The 17,268-nt window shown below is 34.2% G+C and overlaps 1 protein-coding gene across 1 annotated transcript in view; it reads left to right on the top strand.

Annotated features, from left to right (window-relative positions):
* The first annotated feature begins 6,458 nt into the window (after positions 1–6,458).
* Positions 6,459–17,268, top strand: part of LOC132286757 (NAP1-related protein 2) — a 56,845-nt gene continuing 46,035 nt past the window's right edge. The window contains exons 1-3 of the mRNA XM_059789141.1: positions 6,459–6,839; positions 6,969–10,499; positions 13,325–13,375. Of these exons, the coding sequence (XP_059645124.1) occupies positions 10,386–10,499; positions 13,325–13,375 (165 nt within the window). The 5' untranslated portion in view covers positions 6,459–6,839; positions 6,969–10,385. The remainder of the gene's footprint in view (positions 6,840–6,968; positions 10,500–13,324; positions 13,376–17,268) is intronic.

Here is a 17,268-nt window from a genome sequence, read left to right as displayed (position 1 = left end):
CCCATATTCTCTTTGTGTTATCTCTAAATCTTTTTATCAATCTCCAACATCGAATTTCATTATTTTGAAAGCTCCTTATTTTGCCCCACAACACTTGTACCTATTTTTTTTTTTCTTTTTTTCTTCATAATAACATGACATAAAATCAAATACAAACAAAAATAAAATGTACGGATATAATATTTCAACAAAGTAATATTTTGTAAAATTTATACTTGTACAGGAAGTAACACTTGGCCAACTTATGTGGAGTATCTTTTACATCTTCAAGACTCGAGGAAGAAGGTAAATGTTTCCGTTTTAGACCAAATGAACATCCTATAGCGTGAAACTATTAATTTCAATCTAAAAATAAAATTTAAAAAATTGTTGAAAAGCTAAAACAAGTTAAAATTATAACTTTGTTGTATAAAAAGGGTTCCAATTCCGTTATACTCTCATATTAAGAGTGTTGAAAATTATATAAAATTGTATTGAAAATCAGATTAAGATACAGCCATACTTAGGGAGATGAAGAAACCAATCATATGTTACATGTAAGAATAATGATATTGTAAATGGGAGCTGTTGTAGGGAATGATAATGAAGCCATACATATAAGTTACAAATGCCACCTTATCGAGAGTCTTAAAATTCTGCTTGTATTCTAAGCAAAAATCATTTCAAAGGGTAAAACATCCAATTTAGTTAAGTCACACTTAAAAAATATAGAAAAAGATAAAACCAGTATCAAATGATTACTTTAGAGAAAATTGTAGATCTACATTGCGAATTCGGATTCCAAGCTCTTGTAATCGGATTGGGTAGCCTCTTCAAGTCTTTAGGATTGGGCTCAAATCCCCTACTGTGAGTTACCCTATAGTCCCCTGCTGTGAGCTGATGAAAGGCCTTAGTTTGGCCACGTGTGCTTCAGTTTGTAATATATCTGTGGGCTCCACTAAAATGGTGCAAAACGCATTATTCCGTTAAATCTGCCTTCCGTTAAACATCCATCTCTCGGCATCTCTGAAAAAGCCCAAAAGAGCCGGCTCTATAAATTAATTGAGCCGTCTCCAAAATATTGGGTTGAGCCGTCTCCACATTTCTTCTTGAGCCGGCTATCCATTATTTTTTTTTTCTTTTATTTTTATTTTTTTTTTGCTTGGCAAGGAGCCGGCTTTAAAAATTCTGAGAGCCGGCTCCATATTTATTATGAGCCGGCTGCCAACTCAAAGAGCCAGCTCAACAACTTAGAGCCGACTCCATTGAACTTCAAGAGCCGGCTCCATTAAATCCCAAGAGCTGTTAAATTTAGGTGCGAAATTAGTTTGGCAAATGTGTGAAATTAGCTTGTTAGAACTGTGTGAATAGCTTATTTTGATGGTGAAGGTGATCAGTTTCCCTACTTATTAAACTTCACAATGTATTTTTTCTCATAAATATGACATAATAACATGTGAAATGTGTAATTGCCGCATACATGAGAAGACAAAATATTTGGATAACACATTGGTATCTAATGAAACCAACTCAGTTAAAAAAAAAAACAAATATGGAAGATTTTACATTCAATAGAATGGTTATTGAAGATTATAGAAGAAAATCCTACAATTAACTAAGATTTCAAATACGCTAGAATGCTTAACTAATGTCAATTTCAAGTAAAAAAAATGATAATTTACACTAACGGATGACAAATGAAAGAATTAAAAAATGTTAAATTTAGGTGTGAAATTAGTTTTGCAAAGGTGTGAAATTTGTTTTACAGAACTGTGTGAATAGCTTATTTTGATGGTGAAGGTGATCAGTGTCCCTACTCATTAAACTTCACAATGTATTTTTTCTCATAAATGTGACATAATAACCTGTGAAATGTGTAATTGCCGCATACATGAGAAGACAAAATATTTGGATAACACATTGGTATCTAATGAAGCCAACTCAGTTAAAAAAAAAAAAACAATTATGGAAGATTTTACATTCACTATAATGGTTATTGAAGATTATAGAAGAAAATCCTATAATTATGCAAGATTTCAAATACGCTAGAATGCTTAACCAATGCCAATTTCGAGTAAAAAGAATCATAATTTACACTAATGAATGACAAATGAAAGAATTAAAAAATATTAAATTTAGGTGTGAAATTAGTTTTGCAGAGGTGTGAAATTAGTTTTACAGAACTGTGTGAATAACTTATTTTGATGGTGAAGGTGATCAGTGTCCCTACTTATTAAACTTCACAATGTATTTTTTCTCATAAATGTGACATAATAACCTGTGAAATGTGTAATTGCCGCATACATGAGAAGACAAAATATTTGGATAACACATTGGTATCTAATGAAGCCAACTCAGTTAAAAAAAAAACAATTATGGAAGATTTTACATTCACTACAATGGTTATTGAAGATTATAGAAGAAAATCCTACAATTAACCAAGATTTCAAGTACGCTAGAATGCTTAACTAATGTCAATTTCAAGAAAAAAAAAATTCATAATTTACACTAACGGATGACAAATGAAAGAATTAAAAAATGTTAAATTTAGGTGTGAAATTAGTTTTGCAGAGTTGTGTAAATAGTTTATTTTGATGGTGAAGGTGATCAGTGTCCCTACTTGTTAAACTTCACACTGTATTTTTTCTCAGAAATGTGACATAATAACCTGTGAAATGTGTAATTGCCGCATACATGAGAAGACAAAATATTTGGATAACACATTGGTACCTAATGAAGCCAACTCAGTTAAAAAAAAAACAATTATGCAAGATTTTACATTCACTAGAATGGTTATTGAAGATTATAGAAGAAAATCTTACAATTATCGAATATTTTAAATACGCTAGAATGCTTAACTAATGTCAATTTCAAGTATAAAAAAATCATAATTTACACTAACAGATGACAAATGAAAGAATTAAAAAATGTTAAATTTAGGTGTGAAATTAGTTTTGCAGAGGTGTGAAATTAGTTTTACAGAACTGTGTGAATAGCTTATTTTGATGGTGAAGGTGATCAGTGTCCTTACTTATTAAACTTCACAATGTTTTTTTCCTCATAAATATCACATAATAACCTGTGAAATGCGTAATTGCCGCATACATGAGAAGACAAAATATTTGGATAACACATTGGTACCTAATGAAGCCAACTCAGTTAAAAAAAAATAATTATGGAAGATTTTACATTCACTAGAATGGTTATTGAAGATTATAGAAGAAAATCCTACAATTATCCAATATTTCAAATACACTATAATGCTTAACCAATGTCAATTTAAAGTAAATAAATATTATAATTTACACTAACGGATGACAAATGAAAGAATTAAAAAATGTTAAATTTAGGTGTGAAATTAGTTTTGCAGAGGTGTGAAATTAGTTTTGTAGAACTGTGTGAATAGCTTATTTTGATGGTGAAGGTGATCAGTGTCCCTACTTATTAAACTTTACAATGTATTTTTTCTCAGAAATGTGACATAATAACCTGTGAAATGTGTAATTGCCGCATACATGAGAAGACAAAATATTTAGATAACACATTGGTACGTAATGAAGCCAACTCAGTTAAAAAAAAAACAATTACGGAAGATTTTACATTCACTAGAATGGTTATTGAAGATTATTGAAGAAAATCTTACAATTACGCTAGATTTCAAATACGCTAGAATGCTTAATCAATGTCAATTTCAAGTAAAAAAAAATCATAATTTATACTAACGGATGACAACTGAAAGAATTAAAAAATGTTAAATTTAAGTGTGATATTAGTTTTGCAGAGGTGTGAAATTAGTTTAGTAGAACTGTGTAAATAGCTTATTTTGATGGTGACGGTAATCAATGTCCCTACTTATTAAACTTCACAATGTATTTTTTCTCATAAATGTCACATAATAACCTGTGAAATGTGTAATTGCCGCATACATGAGAAGAAAAAATATTTGGATAACAAATTGGTACCTAATGAAACCAACTCAGTTAAAAAAAACAATTATGTAAGATTTTACATTCACTAGAATGGTTATTGAAGATTATAGAAAAAAATCCTACAATTATCCAACATTTCAAATATGCTAGAATGCTTAACCAATGTCAATTTCAAGTAGAAAAATATCATAATTTACACTAACAGATGACAAATGAAAGAATTAAAAAATGTTAAATTTAGGTGTCAAATTAGTTTTACAGAGGTGTGAAATTAGTTTTACAGAACTGTGTCAATAGCTTATTTTGATGGTGAAGGTGATCAGAGTTCATGTGATCAGAATTTTTAGAGCCGGCTCCTTACCAAGCAAAAAAAAAATAAAAATAAAAGAAAAAAAAAATAATGGACAGCCGGCTCAAGAAGAAATGTGGAGACGGCTCAACCCAATTTTTTGGAGACGGCTCAATTAATTTGTAAAGCCGGCTCTTTTGGGCTTTTTCAGAGATGCCGAGAGATGGATGTTTAACGGAAGGCAGATTTAACGGAATAATGTGTTTTGCACCATTTTAGTGGAGCCCATAGACATATTACAAACTGAAGCACACGTGGCCAAACTAAGGCCTTTCATCAGCTCACAGCAGGAGACTGCAGGGTAACTCACAGTAGAGGATTTGAGCCCCTTGAGGATTGAGCTATGGCATCATGGGTGGACTCCGAATTGTATGGTTGGGGACCAAAATTTAAGCAATTTTACCATCTCATATGAAATTATTTAAGCCGGAAATATTTTTGTATTGATTATATTCATACAAAATCTATCTAGGCATACTTTTGCCAATTTATTTTTAAAAAACAAAAATTAGAAAACAATGTTACAAAAAAAAAAAAAAAAAAGAAGAAGAAGATTAATCCAAGACAATTTTTTTTTATTTTTATTTTTACGGATCTTCATCTTCCCAACATAACATCACCAACTAAACCAAAAGCAGAGAGCAAGAATGAGAGTTTCGGGAAAAAAAAAAAAGAAAAAAAAAAGAAAAAGAAAAAGAATAAGAATAAGAGTGGAATAGAATTTTGTCTTTGTGCGGAAATTCTTCACACAAGAAAGCAGAAAAACCAAAATTTGTGGAGGAAAAAAAAAGTGGGGCAACTTGCTTTAAGAGAAAAATACAATGATTTTATTTTTCTTTTCAAAAGAGCAATTAAGAGTAAAATTGAAAATCAAATATAAAAATAACAAAACAAATTTGCAAATCAAAACCAAAATCAAAACTGGTCTCAAGGATTAAAAGCAAAAGCAATGGAAAAAACCAAAGTAGATAGGATCATGAAGAAATGGCATCCAACCCGATTGACATGTAACTTTCTGTTAAGAAGAAGGCAGAGCCTTCAGCATGCATGGTTTGCATTATTTAGACTTGGAATTCATAAATCCAAAAGTTTTTGAATATCTCTTAGCTTGAGCTCTACCATCCAAAATAGGTATTTACAAGTCCTGGGTGGTATCGTACCCAATAATTAAAATAAATGAGTTTGAAGTTCGATCTCACTTTCAACATCTGCATACCATGCTAGCAAAGTTTAAAATCTTTCATTTTAAAAATTCTAACACACTTCTGAATTCTGAGACTAAAGGGAAATCTAGAAACTACCGCACCAAACTCATCAAAACTCTAATATAATTTTCTTTCCAATTTCTAAAAGTATATAACTATCAATTTTAAGAGAGATATTACACTTGACAAAGTGCATTTTGAAAAATTATTCCTTGATGTTTTCTTCTCCAAATTATTTCTTTATTTTTAAATAAAATATAATAATTTTATTTTTACATGCTTCCAATCAAGAATTCATTGAACCATCAAACCAAATAGAATGATCAGCTAGATCTTACCCAAAAAAAAATCTCATTAAAAATTCCAAAAAGAAATGTTCAAACAACTAGAATCCGAAAAAAAAAAAAATATAATAAAAAAAATCAGTTCACTTAAAGTAAAAAAGTCATATTATATGCTAAAATCCCTATAGGCAAAATCCATAAAAAAATATATATATATTCATCAAGAACCTTAAATCTTCAACATATAAGAAGAATACGCAAAATCAAGCACATCTAGGCAAAATCCGGTAACAATTTTCAAAGAGAGTCCTAAATGAGTATATCATCAACATAGAGGAGAAATACCACAAAGAAAATTGCCTTAGTAGATATACTCTTAAAAACAATTGATTGATTGCAAATTCATATTAATGTGGAACTAGGGTTTATCATCATTAGAAAACACAGATTAAAAGATACCACAAATTAAGTAGACTTTGATCTATTTCCTTCGACAGTGAGAGTTAGGGTGTTGGAGGCGCGATGGTAGAGATGATTCTAGAGAGAGAATCGCAGAAAGAAAATTCATATTTTAATTAATTATTTATTTATTTATGCATATATAATAATTTACCATTATAACCGTTTCACGCTTAAATTACCCTTTTTAAAGAACAAACCCTTTTCAACGGCGTCGTACAATATGAGCCATTTCTAGGAGATCCCGTCGCAGACTAAGAAAATGAGTGGTGAAGATCAAAGATGGTTAATGCTTCCCTACATAAACGAGTAGTCTGATAGTCGGTCAAATACGTTTGCTATGAATTTACTCCGTTTTTTCTCCTACTTTAACTGGTGAAGTATGTCCATAGACTACTGAAAATCCTCCTCTCTTGAAATTTGATTAGGTCCAAGCAAAAACCCATTTTGATCTATAATATTGTACTGCTCAATCTTTCACAAACCTACCCATCTTTCACAAATTTTGATTAATCTCTTTCTTCGTTTAGGTTATTGTTAATTGGTTTCACAAACAATCCATGGAGATTGAGGGGATCTCAAAAAAAAAAAAAAAAAAAAAAAAAAAAAAAAAAAAAAAAAAAAAACCACCTAGGTACGTTTTCTGGTATTGAATTTACCAAAGACTATTGAAAATCTGTCAAACCCTCTTTGTTGATTATGGTATTGTATTGCTCAATCTTTCAAAAATTCACCCATCTCTTTCTTGTTTTGGTTATTGCAGCAGGGAAGCAATTCACAGATGAGAGTCAAATCGTAGATGGAGGATCTCACGGAGTTGTTACGATCTGGACGTTTTGCTCGATTATTCTCAAGCATAATTTCAAGTCACCACCACTCCTCCTAGTAAGTGCTGTTAATCTTGATAAGGATCTGATGTCCAAAGCAGGGGAAATGACCAAACGATTGCAAGATAATGAAACCCTAAAGATTAGCCTAGGGTTTATGGCAATCTCAAATCTCAAATATTACAACTTCTTTGGTGCACAAATCCCAAGTTTATGGCAGAGAGAATGACAAAGAGGCCATACTTAAGTTGTTGAGGGTAGAGCTAGTGTTGACAAAGTTTCTCATCTGAACCAATGCTTTAATTATTGTGCAATTTTTCCTAAGGGCCAAGAGTTTGACAAAAATGATCTAGTTTTGCTGCGGATGGCGGTAGGTCTTTTGCAGTTATCAACTGAAAAGAATGGAATGGAAGATTTTGCTATGAATGTTTTGATGATCTATTATCAAAATTATTTTTTCAATAATCAGGTGATTTGTTTGTGATGCATGATGTTCTAAATGATCTAGTTCTACATGTGGCTAGCGATTTATGCTTTAGGCTGGATAAGTTGGAAGGTGATAAGCAATTTGAAATTCTTGAACAAGCTTAGCACGTGTCCTTTATTCGTTAAGATTATGAAGTCCTTCAAAAGTTAATGCGTTTTTATAAAGTGCACTGCCTACTTTTCTACCATTGTTGGGCCCTCAAAGGGCTACTTAGAGAACAAGGTTTTGCTAGATTTATTTCCAAAGTTACAATGTATAAGGGTGCTGGCTTTGTCTAGTTATGCGATAACTAAGCTACTGGACTCTATTGGTGATTTGAAACATCTAAAGTATCGTAATTTGTCTGGCAATTGAATCAAAGGGTTACCTAAATCAGTGACTGCTCTCTACAATTTACAAACACTGTTGTTGTGCAATTGCCAACAACTTTGTGGGTTGCCCTTAAATATTGGAAATTTAATTAACATACGCCATCTTGACATTACTCGTATTGTGCAATTAAGAGAGAGGTGCTCCGGGATTGGTAGATTGACGAATTTCCAAGAACTGGCAGAGTTCGTTTTGGGCAAAACTAATGGGCCATGATTAAAAGAGTTGAGGAATCTGAGGCATTTACGGGGAAGGATTTCTATTATAGAGTTGCAAAACGTATCGGATGTTCAAGAGGCAAATGAGGTGAATTTAAGGGCTAAGCAGGACCTTGAAGAATTAGAGTTGGCATGGTATAGTGAGTTCAACGATTTTCAAAATGAAAGCCTTGAAATGAATGTACTTCACATGCTACAACGTCACGGAGTCTTGGAAAGGCTTACAATTAAATTTTATGGGGACACAAATTCACAAGATGGATTGGCGATCCATCATTTTCTAAAATGGTGAACTTGACTCTTGTAGACTGTAGAAAATGCAGATGTTTACCAGCATTGGGGCAACTACCCATGCTCAAAGAGCTACACATTCAAGCCATGGATGAAGTACAAAATTTGGGGGTTGAGTTCTATGGGGATCGTTTATCTTTAGGACTTCCTTTTCCATCACTGGAGACTCTAATATTTGAGAACATGCTGGCATGGGAAGAATGGTCTTGTTCTTTGGGCGTTGAAGAAGCTGGAAGACAATTTCCTTGCCTTTGTGAGCTCACTATAAATGGTTGTCCCAAGTTGATTAGAGTTTCACGTTTGAGGCTGCCCTCTCTTCAAACATTACATTTGAGTAAGTGTCCGGAGGTGGTGCTAAAAAGTATTGTCGATGTGACCTCACTAACTATCTTGGACGTTGAGAATATTATAGGGCTATCTCAGCTGGATGAAGCATTGGTGCAGTCCTTGGTGGGTTTAGTGAATGCAGCAAACTTGTGGCTTTGTGGCAAGGGCTGCATTGCATTAATCTTCAAGAGATGCTTATAACACACTGTGTGAATCTGGAGACGTTGCCAGATGAGTTGAATAAGCTCAAATCTCTCACATCTTTGAAGATTGGTGGGTGCTCAAAACTTGTGCAGTTTACATACACAGGTATGCTGCCCGCGCTTGGACAGCTTTGGATACAGGACTGCAATGCATTGAAGTCCCTGCCTGACGGCATCTCTGGTCTTGAAGAGTTAAACATCGATAATTGGCCAAAGGGTGGACTACTTGGATTTGGGGGGTGCGTAAATAATAATAATAATTTTGCCAGTCTCCTTGTCCTGAGAATAGATAATTGCGATGGTCTGAAGTTCTTGTCCCTCCCAGAAAGAGGCTTACCCAACCTCAGAATACTGGAAGTCCGTAATTGCGTTGTTGTGGAGTGCTTGTCCTTCCCAGAAAGAGGCTTACCCAGCCTCACATCACTTCGTATCTGCTATTGTGCGCATCTCCGATCCTTTCCTACATCCAAATCTCCGATTCTTCAAAGCCTCGAATCCCTTCAAATAGAAGAATGTCAAAGTCTGGAGTCCTTCCCGGAAAGAGTAGGCTGCTTGTCCACCCTCAACCTCAGATCGCTTCAAATCAGCTACTGCACAAATCTGAGGTGGTTGTCATTTTTTTTATATCAGATTCTTCAAAGCCTCGAATCCATTTCAATGTGATTGTCCATGTCTTGAGTTCTTCCCAGAAAGAGGAGGCTGCTTGTCCACCCCCAATCTCAGATGGCTTGATATCAGAACCTGCTCAAAACTGAGGTCATTGCCAGTTTTTGATCAGATTCTTCAAAGTCTTGAAGACGTAAGTATATTTCGTTGTCCAAGTGTGGAGTCCTTCCCATAAAGAGGATGCTGCTTGTCCTTCCCAGAAAGAGGCTTACCCAACCTCAGATCACTTAATATCTCCTATTGCGAGAATCTCTGATTCTTGGCTACGCCAACCAGATGCTTCAAAGCCTCGAATCCCTCAGTATCTGGCATTGTCCACGTCTTGAATCCATCCCGGACTTCTTGTCCACCCCTAACCTCAGATGGCTTTATATCTGGGACTGCTCAAATCTGAGGCGGTTGTCATTTTTTGATGATCATATTCTTCAAAGCCTCAAATTCATTGTAATACATAATTGTCCATGTCTTGAGTCCTTATTTGTCTTTCTATCTTTTATTGCGGGAAACTGAAGCCCTTGTCAGAGTGGGTCTGCACAAACTCACCTCCCTTTGAGAATTCCATATTGAAGGTGGATATTCAGAGCTGGTCTCCTTCAAGTACTGTCTACTTCCTGCAACTCTAACCTCATTATCCATCAAAGATCTGCCGAATCTGGAATCCATATCATCTGAGGGCGGTGGCCTCCAAAATCTCAGCTCTCTTCAGGATCTATATTTCGGTAACTGCCCTAAGCTTGGATCATTACCAAGTGAAGACCTACCTTCCATGCTTCACGGCTTTATAATCTTCAAATGTCCACTTTCTTGAAAAACAGTGCTTGCAGGACAGAGGTGACTACTGGCCCAAAATTGCCCACATCCCCTATGTCGCAACAGAACCAGAACCCACTCCGTCCTTTCCGTGAGGTAAGCAATGGAAGCTAATGTGTTTTTTCTACAGTCTCATACATGGCTCTTTTCTTCTCTTAATATTTATGCCCATCACTGCATGTACGTAAACAACACATGCATCCAATTTCCTGCTCATTCTGCTGCATCATTAAAAAAAAAAAGCCTTTGATTTATTAAATGGGAGCATGGGTCAGGTTATTCTTTACAAGATATATATAACTATTTTGTATACACCTATTAATTATAGGAGATAACCAATCCAAGATGTAAGTGAACATCAGATCATTGTCATTCCATGATCATTAAAGCATGGTTCAATTGCTAAAACTTTTCAAAATCTTATGGTATAGTATTCTTGTCTTGTATAGGAACCCTTCATCAGTATGCTTCAATTCTAACAATTCAACTCATCAAGATATATGGATAAAACTGATTAAATGCTTAAAATTACATCAAAATTGGTGAGAACCTAATCTAAAATCACATTTCATTTTTGCCTCTTCTCTGTTAGGCGACATAATTGCTCTTATGCAGAAGACATTGCCACAACTTGGAACCTCCCAAATCGTTTTTTCGACCCCATTGATAGAAATCTTTTTATTTATTTATTTATTTATTTTAATCTTTTGATCTGTAACTTCCCGATCTCTCCCCAGTTCTTGTTGGGTGCTTTTCTATTTTTTTTCTTGCCCTTGTCTGTGGTAGTTATTTAGTTGGCTATTTGAGGTGGGCTGATTTCTAGTGGTTTGTGCTTGGTGTTTTGCTTTTGTTCAGGCTTTAATTTAGGCTTTCTTTGGGCTTCTGGCATGTTTGTTTATGGGCCCCTAGGGTCTTGTTATTTTATGTACTTGTTTTTTGTCCTTTTGTTACACACGCTTCAATTTTTTTTTTCCTAGTTGGTATTCACACACACATGCCTCCACTGAGGTTCGAACCCCTAACCTCCCTTTGGGAAGTAGGGGCTTGGTACCATTAGGCCACAGGCTTGTTGGTATTACACGTGCTTCAATTACTGAAATAATAATAATAATAAATCACATTTCACGCAGTCCATTTATTATAATTTGATGGCACCATCTAGTTTACTTAACTAGTCTTAATTACATGAAGCAAATATATGTACTTCCTAGACCCTCTTAAAACTTCTAGAAAATTAATATTCTTGTCTTGCATCCGTCGAGCGATTTTGGTAACTAGTTTTGGTTTAGAACATTTGTAGTTCTTGCTTTAATTTGATTGGAAGTAAACTTGTATTAATTTTTTTGATGAAAACATTCACATGCCCCTTCATATCATTATTAGATATTATTTTATTCTAACATTCACATGGCCCTTCCATCTGTTCTTGACAAACCTTTAGTTTAGTATCTTAACCCCCACTCCCAAAATGGAAAAATATTCAACATAATTTCTTTTAACTGCAACAACATTGAGTTATATTTGAGAATGAAGTGACTTTTAGTTTCTATACAATGCAAAGGATTTCTTTGCATCATGGGCAGTTTCATCCAACAAATATCACATTTACACACGAGTCGTGACTCGCTGACTAAAGTTTTGAATCTGAAAAGGGATTGCTCCACACCACTATAGTGTTGTGGGCCCACCAGCCTCGTGTTGTCAGGAAAACATTTTTCTTCATGAAAACAATTAATCACACCCCCAACTACATCCTTTTCTACTAAATGTTATGATAGCTCTTCTAGTGTTGTACCACTATGTTATAATTGCTTTTATATTATGGACCATATATGTAGTTTTGGCCCTTTATATGCAACGTTTTGAGAAGAAAAAGTCAAAGTCAGCCATACTTTTGGTGTTATTTTTCACAAAGAAACTCATGAGATCTATTACTGCAACGCAATGGTGTTATATGTGTCATGGACTCAAGGCCACATAAATTCTTTTTTTGTCATTGTCATAATTTTTTTTTTTTGTCATTATCCTTGATTAGGTATCCAGAATGCTGGAGGCTTCTAGGGCTCAGTTGCAATCTGGTTTAGAGGAAATGAAAGGTTGGTATTTTCTTTTTTGTCTTTCTCTCAACCTTAGTGACTCTTAACAAAAAAAATTCTAGTGCCTTTTGGTACAAGATCATTTGCTCTCTACGAATATGTGACGATGTGGTCTGGGTCGCATTGGAACCCAGTTTTTACAGTTCAGGGGCAGTTTTCCGCCGAGAAAAAATTTATGTCCTGGTTTTTCTATTTCTGAATTTTTCTTCTAAAAATGTTTCAAGTGTTTGAAATCCATACTTTGTTTTTTTTCTTATGTTAATAGTCTAGGTCTATTCTAGAAAGCTCAAATCTAGATGTCAAATGCATGTTAGATGTGTGTCCTTGAATATGTAACAAATTCTGAATTCATTTTGGAATTAAATATGTTATTTTCAGAAGGAATAGTCAATATGTGCTGGTTTTCCATATTTGGCTCCTTTGTTGAAGTATTCATGCTATGTCCAAGGTTTTGGTGTATAAGACCGGCAAAGTAAATGATCCCATGAAACAAAAATCTACATGGGATTGTATAATAGCATAACAGAGTTGTAGGAAACTGATCCTTTTGTTTTTCATACAGTTAAAAGAAATGTCATTTCATTGCTTAGACATAGTTCATTGACTTGAGTTTACAAATGCTCATGAGCTGTAAAAGGTAAATGGTCTAAACATGTCATTCATTGTTTATCTGTTTAGTTCCAGATCAATGAAGAGGCCAGTGATAAAGTCTTGGAAGTAGAGCAGATTTACAATACTACAATGAGATACACAAGCTTACTGTTATGTATTTGGTGTTGTTTTCAGAACCCTTTTGTCCTACTGACCTGTGCATTTTTTGTGCAGTTTCTGAGTCATCCTTCTCTTGGTGACCTTTTGATTGAAGAAGACCAAAATGTATTGCTCTTGCCTATACTATACTGAACTGCTATTAAAGAATTTAATTCTTAATCAGTGTAATAATTTGCGTGCACTTTTGCATTATTTCTTGCTAGATTTTCAAGCATCTAAGTTCAATCAAAGTGGAGGATTTTAAAGATGTGAAATCGGGTTACTCTGTTGCATTTGTGAGTTCACTTTCTTTTTCCCTGCTTGAGTTTGTAGACAATTTTACAGAGGTTCTATTGATTTTCTTTTTAGAACATATATTGTTCTTGCTTTAATTTGATTGGAAGTAAACTTGTATTAACTAAAGAGATGAGACTAAATAGCTGATCACCTTACAGACACCCAAAAGTCGAATGCTTTATTTTGATTGAGTAGAATTCCCAAAGAAATAATTAGTAAACTTCAGGTCTTAAATTTTTGATGCAAACATTCACATACCCCTTCATATCATCATTATAGATTATTTTATTCTAACATTCACATGCCCCTTCCATCTGTTCTTGACAAACCTTTAGTTTAGTTTCTTAACCCCCCCACTCCCAAAATGTAAAAACATTTAACTTAGGTTCTTGTAAGTTCAACAACATTGAGTTATATTTGAGAATGAAGTGACTTTTAGTAACTATACAATGCAAAGGATTTCTTTGCATCATGTGCGGTTTCATCCAACAAATATCTCATTTACTGATTTACACGAGTCATGATATGCTGACCAAAGTTTTGAATCCAAAAAGGGATTGCTCCACACCACCATAGTGTTGTGGGCCCACCAGCCTCTCTCGTGATCGACTTTGGTGCTTTGGTTTGTAAAACATTTTTCTCTGTGTATTAACAATTAATCAACCCCCTTACTACATCCTTTCTACTAAATGTTATGATAGCCTACGAAGCACGGACACGCCTAAAAGGGCAAAAAATCTGTGTCGGGTGCGTGTTGGTGACACGCCTCGGACATGCCAAAAAATGTGTCCGAATATTTTATATTTTCTTGAATATCGGGACACGCATCCGACATGCCATGGATACGTTTCCGACACACATGTCCCATTCTTGGGGGATTTTTAAGAAAGTTTTAGAAACAATGTTGAGTTGAAGTATAAATATTAGGAGTTGTTTAATAACTTTTAGCAATATGATGGTAATTACATAATTACTTAAAAGTTGTTTTGAAAAACAATTAGATATTATCCTTGTATTTTAGTTCAAGGTTCGAACTCTTGCACAATCATCTTTGACTCTCTTGTTCTCCCACCAACCAAGCTTAACTACCGGTGGATGGTCTCTCTATCTCTCTCTTCTCTTTTCTCTCTTCTTTTTCTTCTTCCTCTTTTCTTTCTTCTTCTTGTTCTTCACAAATCCTAGATACTTCTTTTTTTCCTTTCTCAATAAATTTATTTTTGCGTTCCTTTTTCCTTTTTCCTCTATTCCCCATGAACTTTTTTTCTCTTCTATGGATTCTTACCTTTATTTTTAACTAAGGCCTAATTTTTATTCTAACAAAACCCTAATCCTCTTTTTCTTTTTTCTTTTTTCTTTTTTTTTGTCATTCTTTCTTTTTCACAGCAAAACACAATTTTTTTTTTTCATTATGAGTTTGTAAAAACTAATATTACTCTTAATTTTTTGAAGTACAGCATCATATATATAAAAATATATATTTATCATTTGCCTTGTCCCCGACGTGTCCGTGTTCGTGTCCTAATTTTTCTGGATTTGCCATGTTGCCGTATTCGTGTCGTATCTGTGTCTCGTATCCGTATCCGTGCTTCATAGAATTGATAGCTCTTCTAGTCTTGTACCACTATGTTATGATTGCTTTTATACTATGTACCATATATGTAGTTTTGGTCCTTCATATGCAATGTTTTGAGAGGAAAAAGTTGAAGTCAGCCATCCTTTTGGTGTTATTTTTCACAAAGAAACTCATTATATGTGACATGGCCTCATAAATTCTTTTTTGTCATTGTCAAAAAAAATTTATTGGTATTATCGTTCATTAGGTTAGGATGTATCCAGAATGTTGGAGGCTAATAGGGCTCATTTGCAATCTAGTTTAGAGGAAATGAAAGGTCGGTATTTTTTTTTTCTCAACCATAGTGAGTGTTAACAATTTTACTTTTAGTTGCTTTTGTTACAAGATCATTTGCTCTCTATGAATATGTGATGTTGTGGCCTGGGTAGACGTGACCTGGTTGACGCTGCCTCGAGAAAAATTTTATGACCCTTTTTTCGCTTACGGGTCATGGACCCTGATTAGTACTCTCTTGTTGCGCAGTAGAGAAGGGCACTTAGGGTTTGGAGTGGGATAACAATAGAACACTGAAAATCGCAGAAAGAGAGAGAGCGCAAGAGCTAGGGTTTGGGGGCTGAAACTTGTAATCTTCTGTTTTTCGCATAGTGAAAACTTTCGCCGGATCTTCACCGTGGACATAAGCACAACTTGTGTCGAACTATGTAAATCTTTGTGTTCTTTGTATGTGGCTTGTTTACTTTTTTGTCATGATTCGTGATTTGTTCTTGGTTCACTGTGTTTGCCGTAACATGTATATATACAAACATCTACAATATATATCTGATTTAAATTCAAATTGGGATATGAAATAAAATTTTAAATTAGAGATAAAGATTTATGTTTATCAACTAACATTGTCTGTAACAACCTTAATTACCCACGTTCCCTACTCCCACACGATCGCCACTTCAATCTCAAGTTTGCATCGTTAAATATCAACGTTTCACCTTTGTTTGGGAGAAAATGTTTACTAATTGGATCCCTATCATCTGTTCCATAGGAGTTAGAGAGGGAAGGAAGACTAGAAAAGAATGAAGTCTGTGAAGGAGACCAGGCAGACAAAGGAAGAGTTTTAGCATATTCAGGCAAGTGGAATTCTAGTGTATGCTTAATTTCAGGTGTATAATATTTTAGGCTAACAGTATGTTCATTAACTGAGATTGATTAGTCTTGGGTAGAAAGAATACAGAGGAATTGAAGAAAAAAGATTGTATCAGAGAAGGGAACTAACAGCAGAAGAAGCAGACTAACTGAATCAGGCTAGTTACTTCTACCTTCTTCTGTAACTATTAGCGGAATGGTTCGATAGATTAATGCATGTATTGTAAGATATCGTTTACGAACTTAGCTAACGTTTTAATCCGTAACGTATCAGTTTGGTTGTTGTTTGGAATTACTGTTAGATAAATATTTATATAGAAGAACATCTCTTGCACTATGTATGCATCAGTTACGTGTATCGTGTTGCCTATGGAAACCATGTTGACTTGGAGTAGTGCTATTGTTGGGAATTGGTGGTTAATTGTGTACTGAAGTGTAGATAACTTTGATGAATATATTACTACATATTTATATAGGTGGGGTTTGCCTTGTGTAGTTCTCTTGGGATGCGCTCTCCTTTTGAGTGCTTTTATACAATTTTACTTATCAAAAAAATATATATATAGGTGGGGTTTACGTGAGAGTAGTCACATAATAGGAAATTGTATTTATATGTAAATAGATGCACATACTCCGCACTTATTTGTAGGTACATGTGTGTGGGCATAATCTCATTAATATATACATAGATTGTAAGTAACTGAATTCATGATTGAGTTCAAGACTTCACTCCACATGTGTGGTATAGTTACTTGATATTATAAAATTACATTGAATATGGAAGGAAGACCCAGGTTGGTTGGATTCTTGTTGGATTTATCTACATCATGTATGAGCACTTGGAGGTGTAGTTAGTACTTGACAGTGAACATGTGATTACACAGGTATACATATCATGATTTATAGGATACTGATTATATAATGGAATAGTAAATAAATAAAATCACATGAATGTGCAGATCCATATTTACATATAGATATACACATTGAACCTTAGTAATTTGTAGTT

This window comes from Cornus florida, unplaced genomic scaffold, assembly GCF_030987335.1.
Source record: "Cornus florida cultivar Cherokee Brave unplaced genomic scaffold, ASM3098733v1 CherokeeBrave_3.0.0_Hap2_Chr11, whole genome shotgun sequence".
Taxonomy (NCBI): domain Eukaryota; kingdom Viridiplantae; phylum Streptophyta; class Magnoliopsida; order Cornales; family Cornaceae; genus Cornus; species Cornus florida.
Note: the sequence above shows the minus strand (reverse complement) of the source record. Positions and strands in the feature narration are given on the sequence as shown.